Genomic DNA, 16,881 nt, shown 5'->3' with positions numbered 1-16,881 from the left:
CCTAGGCCTCTAGGGCTCAGTGATCCTCCTGCCCCAGTCTCCCGAGTATCACACCACTGCACTCCAGCCTGGGTAACAAGAGTGATGAAGAATGTTGTAGAATGTTCTTCAATTTGGTTTTAGTCTGTTTTCACACTGCTATAAGGAACTGCCCGAGACTGGGTAATTTATAAAGGAAAGAGGTTTGACTCACAGTTCACCATGGCTGAGGAGGCCTCAGGAAACTTAACAGTTATAGAGGAAGGTGAAGGGGAAGCCCTTCTTCACAGGGTGGCAGGAAGAAGTGCCGAGCGAAGCAGGAAGATCCCCTTATAAAACCATCAGATCTTGTGAGAACTATCACAAGAATAGCATGGGGGAAACCGCCCCCATGATTCAGTTACCTCCACCTGGTCTCTCCCTTGAAATGTGGGGATTCTGGGGATTACAATTCAAGAAGAGATTTGGGTGGGGACACAAAGCCTAACCATATCAGGATCTGATCTGGACTTTAGTACTTCTTAGATGGGGCAGGGTATGTAAAAACTCATTCTACTTTTTTCCTTTCCTCCTCAAGATGTATTCAGACTTAGTGACAGTCCTCCAAGGGCTTCCCAAATTTTTGGACATGTGATGAGTCCTAGTGTTGAGTAGTGGGAGACTGGGCTGCAGTGGATAAATTGGAAAAAGGCAAGTGAATACATATGGATGGGAAAGAAAAAAACAGCTTAGCCTTTGTTGCCTCTACCCTTCCTGCGATAACACTCACCAAATTACAGTTCGCAGAAAAATTGAATTAAACAGGTAAAAGCATTTGCGCCCCCATTAGTGTCCCTTGATGCACAGATGCCATTAAGAATAGGATACTGGCCGGGCGCGGTGGCTCACGCCTGTAATCCCAGCACTTTGGGAGGCCGAGGCGGGCGGATCACAAGGTCAGGAGATCGAGACCACGGTGAAACCCCGTCTCTACTAAAAATACAAAAAATTAGCCGGGCGCGGTGGCGGGCGCCTGTAGTCCCAGCTACTCAGGAGGCTGAGGCAGGAGAATGGCGTAAACCCAGGAGGCGGAGCTTGCAGTGAGCCGAGATCGCGCCACTGCACTCCAGCCTGGGTGACAGAGCGAGACTCCGTCTCAAAAAAAAAAAAAAAAAAAAAAAAAAAGAATAGGATACTGAATAACCCTCAGAACAATGAGTACTTTCTGTCCTGAAAATGGAGATCTACTAACGTCAGAAGAAATATGTTCTTGGAGAAATAAAGCCCGAAGAAGCCAGTGGTAGACTTGTACAGTTTTTATTTACATAAAATATCTCAAAATTCACAAGTATACCACTGCTTATTTTCTAACTTGAAGATCAGATCTCTGGTTTATTTAATATCAACATTCACCACAGCTGCAGGAAATTAAACTGAACCTTTAACAGGTACCGCATACGGACCTGGTTGGGGTTATAGACAATATATTCATTGTAGTTGAGGGTATAACCATCTGGATTCAGAATTTCTGTGTCACTTGCTGGTCCTAATGGCACTGTACTCCCATTCCTGCCAAATGGAATAAAAGTATGTCAACATCAGTCTCTGGTTCAGAAGCTGGAATAGAGAACATAGTCTTATCCAGCCAAAAGTAGTCTTCTAGCCCTCCTGGTTCTGAGTACTTACAGGGTGACGAAGTGGGCAGAACTGGGAGCCATCTTGCCCAGCCCCTTGGTGCTGTGTTTACCTTGAAGCAATCCTTCGGCCTTAGGATTGGCCTCTAGTAGTTCATTACACTGACCTAGAGCTACCTGCAAAGCAAAAACCCTTTGAATTCCCATATCCTACTAAGAATTAGATGGCTCCAAAGCCAAACAGAAAATCCCATCAGTACTTTTTTTCCCCTACTCCAGCAGAGGAATCCAATGTACTAGAAATTGTACTTGGTCCTCTCTCAAGTTATCCCAGGTAAACTTCTTGGTTCTGGGGTCAAACTTTTCTCATTGGAAAAAAACTGGAATAAACTAGAGATCACAGACATACTCCTGCCTCACCTCTGATAAGAGCAGCAGTCCTATATTCTTTAGGTGAGAGGCAAAGCAGTAATTGGCACTCTTGGAAGACATGTCAGCAAAGTAGATTCCTTTCCCAAACTGAAATATATAAATGAATACCAAGGTCAGCTTCTAACCCAATGTGTTAGAGAGAAAGTGCATACCACTGACGCTGTTTTTCCATTCCCTTAAACACAATATAGACCCTTCTCCATTTCCCCTCACAATTCTGTTCTAGAGAGGGTAGAAGCACCTGTGAATTTCTGCCTTCTGAGGGAAAGGTGAGGTATCTTCAGGAATTTAAAGAAAGAGGGACACAGTAAGAGATGACAAGGTTATCAGTGAGCTGGCTTAACTCCTGGGGAGGCGAACCACCTAATCCTAATCTAGGAAAAAAAGCACTGGGAACATTACTGTATCCTTTTCCCCTGTGCACCTAACAGTTCAATTTCACTCACCATGTAACCTGTGATGGGAGCTTCAGGTGGGGCAATTCGAAGCCCATGGCTCAAGATTCCCACCCAGTTACTCAGCCTGGAACCATGCCATAGAAGCATCCTAAGGAAAAGCCAGTATTATTGTACTCTGTTGTTCTGCACAGATAGGTCATAAGCATAAAAAAGCTGACACCTTCCTCCGACTCCCTCTTATAAAGTTCTATAGCTGCACTTTTGGGCAAGGAGTGTCTTTCCAAACCCAAAGTTAGACTCAGACCTGTTATGAAGGTCCTCTCTGAAGGCTTCTTTCTCACCCTCCTTCTCTACTTCAAACAAATCCAGCAAGGTCATGGTATAGTCGCTGTGTGTGGGAGCATGGGTAGATTGTAGGTACTGGGAAATAACCTGTGAAAAATAAGACAAAAAGGCCAATGTGGACTCTACAAGAGACTGAGCTGAACTGAAGAATTTGGGGATTCTGATATAACTTGGCACACCTTTCTGCTCCCAAACAGTCTTACAAGGCAGCTAGGAAAAGCTTGGCCTTCCCAAATCCCTAGTACATAAAAAGTCTGCCCTAATTGACAATTTGCTCTTGACCAGAAGTAGTTAGAGATCAGTGGGATGGGGGAGGTGGTCTTAAGGGTGCAAGAGTATGAAAATAAATGATCATTTTTCTTACTTTGAACTCATAACTTTCATGGTCAAGAGGGCGCAAGGCACAATGTAGGTTTCTATAGTGTTGGTCCAATGGGTGTTCTGGGCTTTGTAGCTCTGTTTTCACCAGCTTAATAGCAATTTCAATGTCTCCCAAAGCCTGAGATGAGATATAGAATTAATGTGGGAGGAAACTGGTATAAGAGATATAATACTTCTCAATTCATACATATCTCACCTCTAGTAATTGTATTTTTTCTGACAGTTCCTTCTGTGTCCGGATTAGTGGAGGAGTACGGAGTCTAAGAACAGAGATATAACCCATAATGAGCTTTCTGACATGTGGCTAAAAGGCACATGACTAAAAATAGAAAATGACAGATGGGTCCTTTAGAAAACAGGTATGAGAAACAGGTTTTCCATTTGAGAGAGAAAGAGATCTGTAAAGAGATCTTAACTTCCAAATATATAAAATATTAAATATATACTCGGTATAAGATGAACTACGTGGATTTTGACTTTTGAGACTAGAGTTAGAATTCTTTTTTTATCAAATCATTTTAAAATTATATCAATATCAACAAGGAACAGTTTGGATATAGTTCTATCTCAGTAGACCTGTTGACCAGTCAGGGTTATTTCTAGGTCACAGGGCTCTATAAAGCAATAAAAGAAATAGAAATAGGATGAAAACCAGAAAACAGAATCAACAAATGTAAAATGTTATTTTGTCTATCTAATATCACTTGAGTTCACAGAAATGGTGTTTGTGTGGTTTTAGTCACCTCAGATAGGAAAAGGGGGTGATGTGCCTGAAGGTGTTTTACTTGGTGGTTGGATAGCTAGACCCATTCTCTCTTGGGTTGGTAACTTCCACTTTGTCAGAGAATATGGCTGTGGTCAAGCCAGGAGATTGCATCCCCTATTTGTAAGCTGATTAAATAGGCTACCTATGTATCATTTTGTTTCTGTATGTATTCAAGATGATCATTTTCTTAGGAATAAAAGATTCAGAAGATTATAGCTGCTGCTGATAGATACAGGGGATATGTATAGGTAGAAGAACAAAGTGAAGTAACAGCACAGGCCTTACCCAAAGTCATGCGGAATCCTGGTGTAGAATTCATTGCATGCTTCCATGAGAGGTCGTCCATGCTGGCCAGCCCGAATACAATCCTCAATCTTCTTAAGAGACTGGTAACCTGCCTTGATTTGTGCCACTGTCAGCTTCCCTGCAGGCCCAGTCAGAGATCAGACTCCAAACGAGGATCCCAGCTAGTGAACTGTACTTACGTCCTTGCCTAAAAAAGACTTTCACCTTTCAACTTTTTTTTTTTTCTTTTTTTGGGATGGGGTCTCACTCCTGTTGCCCAGGCTGAGTGCCGTGACATGAACACAGCTTAATGCAGCTCAACTTCCCAGGCTTGGGTGATCCTCCCACCTCAGCTTCCCAAGTAGCTGGATCACAGGCACACACCACCATGCCTGGCTAATTTTTCTATTTTTAGTAGAGATGGGGTCTCGCCATGTTGCCCAGGCTGGTTTCAAACTCCTGGGCTCAAGCAATTCACCTGCCTTGGCCTCCCTATAAGTGTTGGGATTATAGGCATGACCCACCACACCCAGCCTCAACTTTCAAAATAGGTCCTCCTCCCTCCATACAACCTGTCACCCCAAACCCCATTTTCTTCATTCAGTACTATCAGCAAGCTTTAAATCATAATGATAATAAAATATCCATTAAAGGAACTAGGAATTATGAGGAGAGAATGCAGAAGAAAATGTGAAGTCCTACCAAGTGGGGCTTTCTTGGTATTATACTTCATTTCCATCATCATTTCTTCCATGGCCTGAACATTACAGATTAACTTTATTAACTCCTGTACCCGAAGATCTAGCTGTGACTCTGGCTTCAAGGGAGATTTAAGAGATTCCTCTTTCTTTGTTTCCTCTTCATCCTATAGCAAAAAACAAACAAACAAAAGAAAATCTAAGAAATCATCTCTAGATTCCTTATAACACTCAATATTATACAATGTAAATGCTTTGTGAAGTTTTTATATTGCATTGTCTAGGAAATAATGACAAGCAAGGAAAAAAAGGCTGTACAGGTTCGGTACAGAAGCAATTTCTTTTTTCAAATATTTTTGATCCTCAGTTCATTGAATCCATAGATACAGAGGGTTAACCATACTAGTTCTGCCTCCCACATTTTACAACTCAGAATAAGTCTAGGAAAAAAAGGCTTTCCTCATTATGTCAGTGTATAAAGATAGCTATTATGGCTCAGATCTTCCCATCTTAAAAAAGACTAAAACTTCTCCATTTTTTTGGATATGTGACTGTTTCAGGACACTTTCAGAATCCTGGTATACCTCAGTTTATCTAAATTAATTTTTTTATGGTGGTATATATCCAGAAGTGAAGAGAAATTTAAATGTAATTGTTTAATCAGTTTGATTTTTTATTACTCCTCTCTTGGTTCTAACAATAAACTTCTGGAAATAGGGCCTAAGATTTTATAAGAACCTTAGTAGGCCCGGCGTGGTAGCTCAGGTCTGTAATCCCAGCACTTTGGGAAGCTGAGGCGGGTGGATCACCCAAGGTCACGAGTTCAAGACCAGACTGGCCAACATGGTGAAACCCCGTCTCTACTAAAAATACAAAACACATTAGCCGGGCGTGGTGGCAGGCACCTGTAATCCCAGCTACTTGAGAGGCAGAGGCAGGAGAATCGCTTGAACCCAGGAGCTGGAGGTTGCAGTGAGCCAAGACTGAGCCATTACACTCCAACCTGGGCAACAAGAATGAAACTCCATCTCAAAAAAAAAAAAGAACCTTAGTAAATAACAGCCGAGAGTAGAAAGGCACATTCTATTCTCATTCTTACTGTTCTCACTGATCGAGATTACAAAGATCAGTGAGAACACCCCTGAGGTGAGAAGTAGAAAGGATTCAAGATATCCTGGCCTGTCCCAGTCTAGGAATGATCTAAGCTATTCTGCTTTATCCTGAGTAAGAAGAAACAGGAGTAGGTGTGGTGCCTCATGCCTGTAATCTCAGGACTTTGGGAGGCCAAGACAGGAGGACTGCTTGAGCACAGGAATTTGAGACCAGCCTAGGCAACATAGTGAAACCTTATCTTTACAAAAAAAAAAAAAAATCAGCTGGGCAGAGTGGCACGTGCCTGTAGTCCCTGATACTGAGGAGGCTGAGGTAGGAGGATCACTTGAACCTAGGGATCTTGAGGCTGCAGTAAGCCATGATTGTGCCACTGCACTCCAGCCTGGGCAACAGAGCACAATTTTGCCCCTAAAAAATAAAATAAAATAAAAAAAGAAGATGGGTTTCCTCCGAAAAGTATAGTGAGAGTTACCTGAGTATTGGTGGCATAGTCCATCTGTAGCATATCATATTTTCCAGGCACCTTCTCAAACTTTTCTCGATCTTCCCAATTGTTTTTTGTTTTGTCAAGGAATCTGTAGAGTCCAAAGTGTAAGAAAACCTTACAAATAAAGGTCTACTATGAAGAAGGACTTACAACTGTTTCTTTAGACAGAAAATCTCCAAATAATTTATTTTCCACCACTGAGCTCCTTTACTCGTCACCTTTCCATAAATCAAAATTAGTCTAATTCTAAGTGAAGACACTAAATGGATAAAAAAGCTCTGGAGACAAATGGAATTTAAAAAATGGGGAAAAACAATGCTTGTCCTTCCCAAACACCACAAAAGCCACTGAGATTTTAAACAAAAGATATCCATCTAATCCCTTTCCCTGAAAGAAACATGTTCCTAAATTCTCCAGAAAGTTCTTCATCTATATCAGAGTTAAAGTTTTAAAAACTAACTGAATATTCTTTTTTCTTTCTTTCTTTCTTTTTTTTGGGGAGAGTCAGGGGTCTCGCTTTGTTGCCCAGGCGGGTCTCAAACTCCTAGCTTTAAGCAATGCTCCTGCCTCAGCCTCCCAAAGTGCTGGGATTTAAGGCATGAGCCACCGTGCTCAGCCCCTAGCTGAATATTCTCTACCCTATGATAGTCTCCACTTATCCCAAATTTCCTAAATTTGTCAGCCATGTGTTAAATATATTATTCTGTTTTTAGTGACTTTCAAAGTTCTAGTTTGATTTAATCACTAAGGATGCAGTTTGGTGTTTCGACCACAGAATGTCAGGGTGAAAAGACATTAACATTTAGGCCAAATCACACCTATAAAAGGAAAAGCTTTTTATAAGCCACACACTTATAAAATTCTTAGAGAAGGCAGGGCACGGTGGCTCATGCCTATATTCCCAGTACTTTGGGAGGCCAAGGCAGGTGGATCACCTGAGGTCAGGGATTTGAGACCAGCCTGGCCTACATTGCGAAACCCCATCTCTATTAAAAAATACAAAAATTAGCTGGGTGTGGTGGTGGGCACCTGTAATCCCAGCTACTCGGGATGCCGAGGCAGGAGAATTGCTTAAACCCAGGAGGTGGAGGTTGCAGTGAGCTGAAGTTGTGCCATTGCACTCCAGCCTGGGCCAACAAGAGCGAAACTCTGTCTAAATCAAAATTCTTAGAGTAGATACATCTAAGAAGAGGGTATATTTTCTTGTAGTCACTTTTTAGCACTCACTTCTTCTCAAAGATTTCCTTGGCCTTGTTGAGATTGCCTGAACAAGCCACCAGGCTGTGCTGTCCCATTTTCCCAACTGCAAAGTAAATGCCACACGTAAGATAATTTCCTAATAGTAACAGGCCAGCTCTCCAAGGTCTCTCTGTTTAACATCTGACAAACAGGCAGGAAAGGGAGAAGGGAAAGGTGAAAGGATTTAGGGAACTAATCATGTTGATGCAAGTTACCTGCTAACAGCGATAGTCTATGAGCACTACTAGCAGTTCAACTATAGAAGAGTTTTCAGCCTCAATGGGCTGCTCTTAGTTTTTCCAGTGGGAACTCGAAGGAGGATGCCTGCCATTCCCCAATTTCAAGATGCTCAACTTGTTCCTAAGCCTCTCCTAGACTTCAGAGCCTCTACTGACCCAATTTAAACCCAGAGAATCCTTTGGCCACCCACTAAGCTACTTCTGACTTTCTGAATGCCAACTCATAAAATCTCAATAAAAATCATTACCTCGGCCCCATCTCATCCAAACACTGAAGTTCCTCTGGGCATCATCTTCTAATAGCTGAATCAGATAGTACTTGTTGTTGTTGAACTGGAGATTGGTCTATGTTGAGTGAACACAAAAACAAAAACAAAAAGCAGAGTTTTGCAAATGGAAAGCACATAAACCAATAACTCATCCCTCATCACAGGTGCCAGTTGATTAAAGATATAAAGAAGAAATAGGGCTTATACATTAAACTTTGGATTCTTAGGAATTAAAATGGGAGCCTAGAAGCTTCCTAAACCCTCTATCCAACCTCAAATATCCTACATTGAATGGCTCCTCCTGTTTTTTCCTGCCTCAGCTCCCTATTTAGATATTTTCTAAGCTATCTGTGTTTTCCAGCTCCCAATCCACTCCCAATAATTATTTCCCAAATGAAAACAATTTTGATGCTCCAAAGGTCTAAAACTGTTACGCTCAACTGTTAAATGACTTACTCCTTGACAGTCCTAATCACAACTTTTGTTTGTCAGTTGCAGAAATTTGACAATGAGCTGAGAGCAGTGCAATACTGGGAGGGGACAAGGGATATGCAAAACCACTGCCTCATCTGTCCCATACCTAACCTAACCTGACTTGGAGATACTGAGAGAGAATATGGCCAGTATCTAAAAAGAGTTATCTGTAAGTAAATCACTCAGAGTGAAGAGAGAGAGAAGTCCATGATAAGGCACAGCAGCTGGTGTTGTATGGCTAAGCGCTGGATATGGAGGCATTCTTCTTTGTTAAGCATGCTGCCTCTTCCTACTTCTATCTCCTGCTTGCTCACATTCTAAAGCCACTGTATGACCTTAGCCCACTGGTGAAAAAAAAAGGTCATTAGATGTTAGAACAAAAAGGAGCCTAAGATAATTTTTTTTTTTTTTTGGAGACGGAGTCTTGCTCTGTCGCCCAGGCTGGAGTGCAGTGGTACAATCTCCGCTCACTGCTACCTCTGTGTCCCAGGTTCAAGCAATTTCTCGTGCCTCAGTCTTCCTAGTAGCTGGGATTACAGGTGCACGCCACCGAGCCAGACTAATTTTGTATTTTTAGAGACGGAGTTTCAACATGTTGGCTAGGCTGGTCTTGAACTCCTGACTCAAGTGATCTGCCTGCCTCGGCCTCCCAAAGTGCTGGGATTACAGGCATGAGCCACCACGCCTGGCTTGATATTTTCTTTTCCTTTAAAAAATGTATATGGTTTTTGTTTTTGTTTTTTTGAGACAGGGTTTCCCTCTGTCACCCAGGCTGAAGTGCAATGGCTCAATCACAGCTCACTGCAGCATCAACCTCCCAGGCTCAAGCAATCCTCCCACCTCAGCCTCCAAAGTAGCTGGCCCATGCCCAGGTGTTTTTGTATTTTTTTGTAGAGACAAGATTTCACCATGTTGCCCAGGCTAATCTTGAACTCCTGACCTGAAGTGATTCTCCAGCCTTAGCCTCCGAAAGTGCTATGATGACAGGCATGAGCCACCAAACCTGGCCACCTTAAGGTATTTTCCTTTTTTGAGATGGAGTTTTGCTCTTGTTGCCCAGACTGGAGTGCCATGGTGCGATCTTGGCTCACTGCAACCTCTGCCTCCCGGGTTCAAGCGATTCTCGTGCCTCAAGCTCCCAAGTAGCTGGGATTACAGGCATGTGCCACCACACCTAATTCTGTATTTTTAGTAGAGATGGGATTTCTCCATGTTGGTCAGGCTGGTCTCGAACTCCCGACATCAGGTGATCTGCCCACCTCAGCCTCCCAAAGTATTGGAATTATAGGCATGAGCCACTGTGCCCAGCCAACCTTAAGGTATTTTCTATCTGCCTGTGGTATTTTAAGTAGAAGAAATAGTAACAAAGAAATACTAGTTAGTTGTTAAAATTACGTATGTTGGATCAGTAAATTCAAATATGAAGTCATATCCAGGAAATATATTAATGAGGCAAATGTATTATCTACTCAAAACACAAAGATAAACAAGAGAAAAAGTTTGATTAAAAAGAAAGCTGGGCTTGGGGACAGATGCATGTAGTCCCAGCTACTTGGGAGGCTGAGGTTGGAGGATCACATGAGGCCACAAGTTCAAGGCCAGGCCAGCCTGAGCAACATAGCAAGGCACTGTCTCTTAAAAAAAAAAAAAAAATTTTTTTTAAATGAAAAATTAATAAATTTAACTATAGAAAAAATGGGCAAAAAGTGTACTACAAAGAAAACCAAAAGGTAAATGACAAATCTGGAAAACATATAAGCGATTTATGTTACAGACAAACGGCTATTCTCCATATTATATAAAGTTCCTTGAAACCAGTAAGAAAAGGACCAACACCTTTTTAGAAAATGTGCAAAACAGCTTGTCCCAATGGCTCATCCCTGTAATTCCAGTGCCTCATGAGGACAAGGCAGGAGGATCATTTGAGGCCAAGAATTCAAGACCATATATTCAACATAGTGAGATTCTCATCTCCATAAAAAATTTAAAAATTAGTCAGGCTTCGTGGCATGTGCCTGAAGTCCTAGCTACTCAGGAAGCTTAGGTGGGAGGATTGCTGGAGCCCAGAAGTTCAAGGTTGCCGTGGGCTTTGAGTGCACCAACTGCACTCCAGCCTGGGTAACAGAACAAGATCCTGTCTCTTAAAAAAAAAAAGTGCAAAAGGATACGAACACAGAGTTAACAATTATAAAAGTTTTTTATAAGCCATACACTTAGAAAATTCTTAGAGAGGCCGGGCGCGGTGGCTCAAGCCTGTAATCCCAGCACTTTGGGAGGCCGAGATGGGTGGATCACGAGGTCAGGAGATCAAGACCATCCTGGCTAACACGGTGAAACCCCGTCTCTACTAAAAAATACAAAAAACTAGCCGGGCGAGGTGGCGGGCGCCTGTAATCCCAGTTACTTGGGAGGCTGAGGCAGGAGAATGGCGTAAACCCGGGAGGCGGAGCTTGCAGTGCAGTGAGCTGAGATCCGGCCACTGCACTCCAGCCCCGGCGACAGAGCGAGACTCCGTCTCAAAAAAAAAAAAAAAAATAAAATAAAATAAAATTCTTAGAGAAGGCAGGGCACGGTGGCTCACGCCTGTAATCCCAGCATTGGGAGGCCAAGGCAGGTGGATCACCTGAGGTCAAGGGTTCGAGACCAGCCTGGCCAACATGGTGAAACCCCCATCTCTATTAAAAATGCAAAAATTAGCTGGGCATGGTGGTGGGCACTTGTAATCCCAGCTACTTGGAAGGCTGAGACAGGAGAATCACTTAAACCCAGGAGACGGAGATTGCAGTGAGCCAAGATCGTGCCACACTGCACTCCAGCCTGGGCGACAGAGCAAGACTCTGTCTGGAAAAAATATATATATATATAAAAATATACATATATTATATATAAATATATGTGTAAAATATATATTATATATTACATATATAAAAATATATAATATATTCAAATTACATATAATATATATTTATATATGATATAGACATATTCATGTCACACATATGATATATATGATATACTATATATTTATATCACATATGATATAGGTATATATGATATATTCATATCATATATGATATATATCATGTACCTATATCATATATATGATACATATCACATGATATATATGATATATATTCATATCATATATGTGATGTTTATAAATATATACATATGTATATATGTATATATTATATATTTATATATACATATATATTTTTATATATTTATATGTGTATATAAAGGACTTTAGGCAAGGCATGCTGGTTCACACCTGTAATCCGAGCACTTTGGGAGGCTGAGGCAGGTAAAGCACTTGAGGTCACGAGTTCGAGACCAGCCTGGTCAACATGGCAAAACTTGTCTCTACTAAAATACAAAAAATTAGCTGGGTGTGGTGGTGCATGGCTGTAACCCCAGCTACTCGGGAGCCTGAGGCAGGAGAACTGCTTGAACCTGGGAGGCAGAGGTTACAGTAAGCCGAGATTGTGCCACTGTACTCCAGCCTGGGAGATGAAGTGAGACTCCATCTCAAAAAGAAAAAACAAAATTAAAAAAAAAAAAGAACTTTAAAGATTTGAGCACTGGGATTCTATCATCAATAATTATCAAGAAGACAGTCTCATAAATATAATGGTTGCACCTCTTCTACCTCTTACCTGATTTAGCATGACATCATAGACATTACTTCCTTCACAATACACATGAGCCTAGAAAGAGAGAGAAAAAATCAACATTAGTATAGGTTCAGCCCTGAGATCCTAAATGAGGCTCTAAATTTTCTTATGGCTCAAGTTGTCATTCTACAGCAACATCAACATTCATCTTCCAGCAAAGAATTGCAAACCTATGTTCTACCAGTAACCTGGGTGTAACCTTACTATAAATGAAAACATGCTTCCTTTTTTTAACAATACAAAAGATCCTAACTGAGTTAGACTGGGCATGGTGGTTCACGCCTGCAATCCCAGCATTTTGGGAGGCTGAGGTGGGCAGATCACTTGAGGTCAGGAGTTCGAGACGAGCTTGGCCAACACGGTCAAGCCCCGTCTGAACTAAAAATATAAAAATTAGCCCAGGCTGGGCGTGGTGGTGGGTACCTATAATCACAGCTACTTGGGAGGCTGAGGCAAGAGAATTACTTGAACCCAGGAAGTGGAGGTTGCAGTGAGCTGAGATCACACCACTGTACTCCAGGCTGGGTGACAGAGTGAGAAAAAAAAAAAAAAAAAAGATTCTGAGTTATAGAAAACTTACTCCAGAGGTAGCCTTCTTTTTTCCCCATTCATCAGTAACTCATACCATTCCAGGGTACAGTTTCTCATTAGAACAAGAAAACACTTTTCCTTTAACAATGATACCATTTTCTGGTTTAAAAAGAGAATGAGGTGTAGAAAGCTGATGGCAATCACAGAAGGTATGCATGTCATATATTTTGTATATTTGTCTCCTTCCAAATCTCACACTGAATTATAATCCTCAGTACTGGAGGTGGGGCCTGGTGGGAAGTGATTCGATCATGAATGGTTTAGCACCACTCTCTTGCTGCTGTCCTCTTGATGGTGAATTCACACAACATTTGGTAGTTTAAAAGCATGTGACACCTCCCCCACTCTCTCTCTGTGACACCTCCTCCAATCTCTCTCTCTCCCGCCCTTGCTTTTGCCATGTGAAGTGCCTATTCCTTCTTCACCTTCTGCCATGAGTAAAAGCTTCCTAAGGTATCTTGAGGAGCAGATACTGCTATCATTTCTGTACAGCCTCCAGGAACCTCTTTTCTTATAAAGTACCTAGTCTCAGGTATTTCTTTATAGCAATGCAAGAATGGTCTAACACACCATGTTTAAAAACGCCCTGATTATTAACCCCAAGCCTTACCACTCCTATCTCTTGCCATTAGAGAAAACTAATCACTCATCGTATTTTGGAGAGGATTCCTGAAATGATACGAACAGCATCCCAGACAGGAGTCCTTATAACAAAGGATGCTCTCTGAGACATCCACGGACTAAAGATCGGTCCAGAGTGTCTTACCTTCCCCACCTTGGCTGTACATTCTGGGTCCACAGGAACTTTGCCCTTTAACAGCAAGGCCTTCACAGATTCTGAGGAAAGACAGATAGGTACTACTTTATGGGAATCAAAAACAGCTGTTGTGGTTAAACAGAAACTTGTGAGAATTAACTTTGTCCTCCCAACCAATCCTGGTCTTTCCTTAGGCCTCAATCCATCTCAAATACATGAAAATGAAGATTCAAGGCAGTAGATTAGTGCTGTGGTATGCCCAAAGGATAGAGAAATTAATTCTATCCTGAAAGAAGGAAGAAATAAGAGTTGAAATAACAAGATATCATCCCCAGATCCACTCCTACCAGAAACCCTCTTGCTGGCCCATGACCTCCCTGGCGTACCATCTTGCTTGTCTTCTGTCCTGTCCTCATTAGCATTTCCTCCAGTCACAGGCATCTTTTTCGACCCCTGTCTCTGGCATCTGCGAGTTTTCTTGGCAGGGGAAGAGTCTTCTGGAGCCGTGTTGCCATTATTAACTCTTTTGCTTTCATTTAATGCTACAAAATTTGGAAATGAGCAAAGAATGAGTATACCTGAAAACGTGTAGATTTTAAGGATTGAAAAAAATCCTTTAAATAAATGGTTTAAGATCATTCTTTCTCTTTTCTTTCTTTTTTTTTTTTTTCCAAGGTGGAGTCTCACTCTGTCGCCCAGGCTGGAGTGCAGTGGTACGATTTCCGCTCACTGCAACCTCTGCCTCCTGGGTTCAAGTGATTCTCATGCCTCAGCCTCCCAAGTAGTTTGGATTACAGGCGTTCGCCGCCATGCCCGGCTAATTTTTGTATTTTTAGTAGAGACAAGGTTTCACTATGTTGGCCAGGCTGGTCTCAAACTCGTGACCTCAAGTGATCTGCCCTCCTTGGCCTCCCAAAGTGCAGGATTACAGGCCTGAGCCACCGCACCCCGCCGGTTTAAGATAATTTTCTAAGTTTACAAAGAGGCAATAAAAACTGTCACCACACTACCCTTGTGTAACAGTCTGTGTAATTCTTCCTAAATTGCTATTCTAGCCAAATGAAATAAAACAAAATAAAAGGGAGCCCTAGGAGTCTTGTAAGCTCATAGACTGAGGCCTGCTTATCTGTTTTGTTTACTTGTGTCCCAATGTCCCCCAAATACCCAACTCATACATGAGGCGGTATGGGATAAAGGTTAGTAAACTGCTCAAGGGTCTGTGCCTAATTTAGAGCCTAGCTCTGCTGCTTTTATCTGTGGAAACTTGGAGAAGTGTTTGATCTCTTCCTACTTCACTTGCTCCAATATTAGAACATTGTACAATACTGTACTTCTAAAGAAGTACACTAGTACTTAATTTATAGGGTGGACCTATGCACTTAAGAACATTATACACATAATACCGTATCTCAATAGGTCTAGACTCGCATTTTACCCTCTGGAACTGGGCTCCATCTTAGAATGGATGGCATAAGCAGTGAATCATAGTTCACCAGTGCTTATCCTTTCTTGTGTATAAAATAATGGTGTGCCTCACAATTACTTTTTGTAAATTGTATGACATTAGGTATTAACAATAGTACTGGCATATTAGTTGTTACAGCTCTGCAAGGCTTTATGCACAATTATGTCATCCCCAAAGCTCTGAAAACCTAAATTTACAAAATTTAGCACCCAAACTGGTTTGGTAGCCAAGTGCAGGTTATGGGGAGGTGGAAGATGAAGGGGGTCACAGTAGGTGGCATCGTTCCTTTTCTGACTCCTCGCTTCCGCATTCCCTCCCCCAATACTGAGCTCCGAACCTCTCGCTCTGCCTCCGCGGGTGCTCCGTCGTCGCCGCGCCGCCATGGAATTCGAACGCTGACGTCATCAACCCGCTCCAAGGAATCGCGGGCCCAGTGTCACTACGCGGGAACACCCAGCGCGCGTGCGCCCTGGCAGGAAGATGACTGTGAGGGACAGGGGTGTGACGCCCTACAATATTTGCATGTCGCTGTGTCTTCTGGGAAGTCACCATAAACGAGAAATGTCTTTGAGTATGGGAATCTTATAAGTTCTGTGTGGGACCACCCTTCCCCATAGGGCGGAGGGAAGCTCATCAGTGGGGCCACGAGCTGAGTGCGTCCTGTCACTCCACTCCCATGTCCCTTGGGAAGGTCTGAGACTAGGGCCAGAGGCGGCCCTAACAGGGCTCTCCCTGATCTTCGGGGAGGTGAGTTCCCAGAGAATGGGGCTCCGCGCGAGGTCAGACTGGGCAGGAGATGCTGTGGACCCCGCCCTTCGGGGAGGGGCCCGGCGGATGCCTCCTTTGCCGGAGCTTGGAACAGACTCACGGCCGGCGAAGTGAGTTCAATGGCTGAGGTGAGGTACCCCGGAGGGGACCTCATAACCCAATTCAGACTACTCTCCCCCGCCCATTTTTGAAAAAAAAAAAAACAAAAAACAAAAACACAACCAGGCCGGGCGCGGTGGCTCACGCCTGTAATCCCAGCACTTTGGAATCCGAGGCGGGCAGATCACAAGGTCAGAAGATCGAGACCATCGTGGCTAATGCGGTGAAACCCCGTCTCTACTGAAAAAAGAAATAAAAACAAAAAATTAGCCGGGCGTGGTGGTGGGCGCCTGTAGTCTCAGCTACTCGGGAGGCTGAGTACCATTCTATGAGGTGTGAACCATTCTCCAGCCTGGGTGACAGAGTGGTCTTAAAAAATAAATGGTTGAGGCTGAGGCAGAGAATGGTGTGAACCCGGGAGGCGGAGCTTGCAGTGAGCCGAGATCGCGCCAGTGCACTCCAGCCTGGGTGACAGACTCGTCTTAAAAAAAAAAAAAAAAAACACCGAGTGGAATGTGAAAAAATTCCGTGAAACTGCAAAAACCCTTTGGGAACAGAGGGTACCATGGGGCAGGAAGCCCACGGAAAATGCTAATTGGTCTTCTGGTTCTTGGTGAGATTGGGTGAGGGGCGCCCAAATGTTTGGCTGCATGAGAATCACCAAGTATGGGGACTGCATACTTAAGCAAATTCCCCACCCTAGACCTTCTGATTCAATAAGCATGTATTAACAAAATCACTGGGTAATCCTGATTTTGGCACCAGTATCATTTAGAAACATATTGTTAGGATAGAATAGTACCTGTTAT

General features: G+C 42.8%; 1 protein-coding gene across 2 annotated transcripts; it reads right to left on the bottom strand.

The window, feature by feature from the left end:
- Positions 1–1,259: 1,259 nt before the first annotated feature.
- Positions 1,260–15,595, bottom strand: PARP2 (poly(ADP-ribose) polymerase 2). Of its 2 annotated transcripts, XM_005560673.4 has the most exons (16): positions 15,543–15,595; positions 14,127–14,282; positions 13,750–13,820; positions 12,375–12,425; positions 8,224–8,320; positions 7,725–7,800; positions 6,483–6,585; positions 4,902–5,064; positions 4,200–4,338; positions 3,345–3,408; positions 3,132–3,266; positions 2,727–2,854; positions 2,471–2,570; positions 2,013–2,111; positions 1,645–1,769; positions 1,260–1,527 (listed from the first exon to the last, which is right to left on the bottom strand). In XM_005560673.4, exons 1-16 carry the CDS (start codon positions 15,586–15,588, stop codon positions 1,368–1,370), a joined length of 1,713 nt encoding a protein of 570 aa, XP_005560730.2. In that variant the 5' UTR covers positions 15,589–15,595; the 3' UTR covers positions 1,260–1,367. The 2 variants fall into 2 exon arrangements, with proteins under 2 accessions (XP_005560730.2, XP_073852971.1); XM_073996870.1 differs by lacking the exon at positions 7,725–7,800.
- Between the last annotated feature and the right edge of the window lie 1,286 nt (positions 15,596–16,881).

Source organism: Macaca fascicularis, chromosome 7 (genome assembly GCF_037993035.2).
Source record: "Macaca fascicularis isolate 582-1 chromosome 7, T2T-MFA8v1.1".
In the NCBI taxonomy this organism is placed as follows: domain Eukaryota; kingdom Metazoa; phylum Chordata; class Mammalia; order Primates; family Cercopithecidae; genus Macaca; species Macaca fascicularis.
Note: the sequence above shows the minus strand (reverse complement) of the source record. Positions and strands in the feature narration are given on the sequence as shown.

What these genes read in the sequence shown, in the direction of transcription:
- PARP2 (XM_005560673.4), bottom strand. Translation starts at nt 15,588, where the DNA reads ATGGCGGCGCGGCGACGACGGAGCACCCGCGGAGGCAGAGCGAGAG. An exon ending in ATGATGTCATGCTAAATCAG is followed by an intron (nt 8,321 to 12,374) that starts GTAAGAGGTAGA and finishes CACTCAACATAG; the next exon opens with ACCAATCTCCAGTTCAACAA. An exon ending in TTGGATGAGATGGGGCCGAG is followed by an intron (nt 7,801 to 8,223) that starts GTAATGATTTTT and finishes TTTACTTTGCAG; the next exon opens with TTGGGAAAATGGGACAGCAC.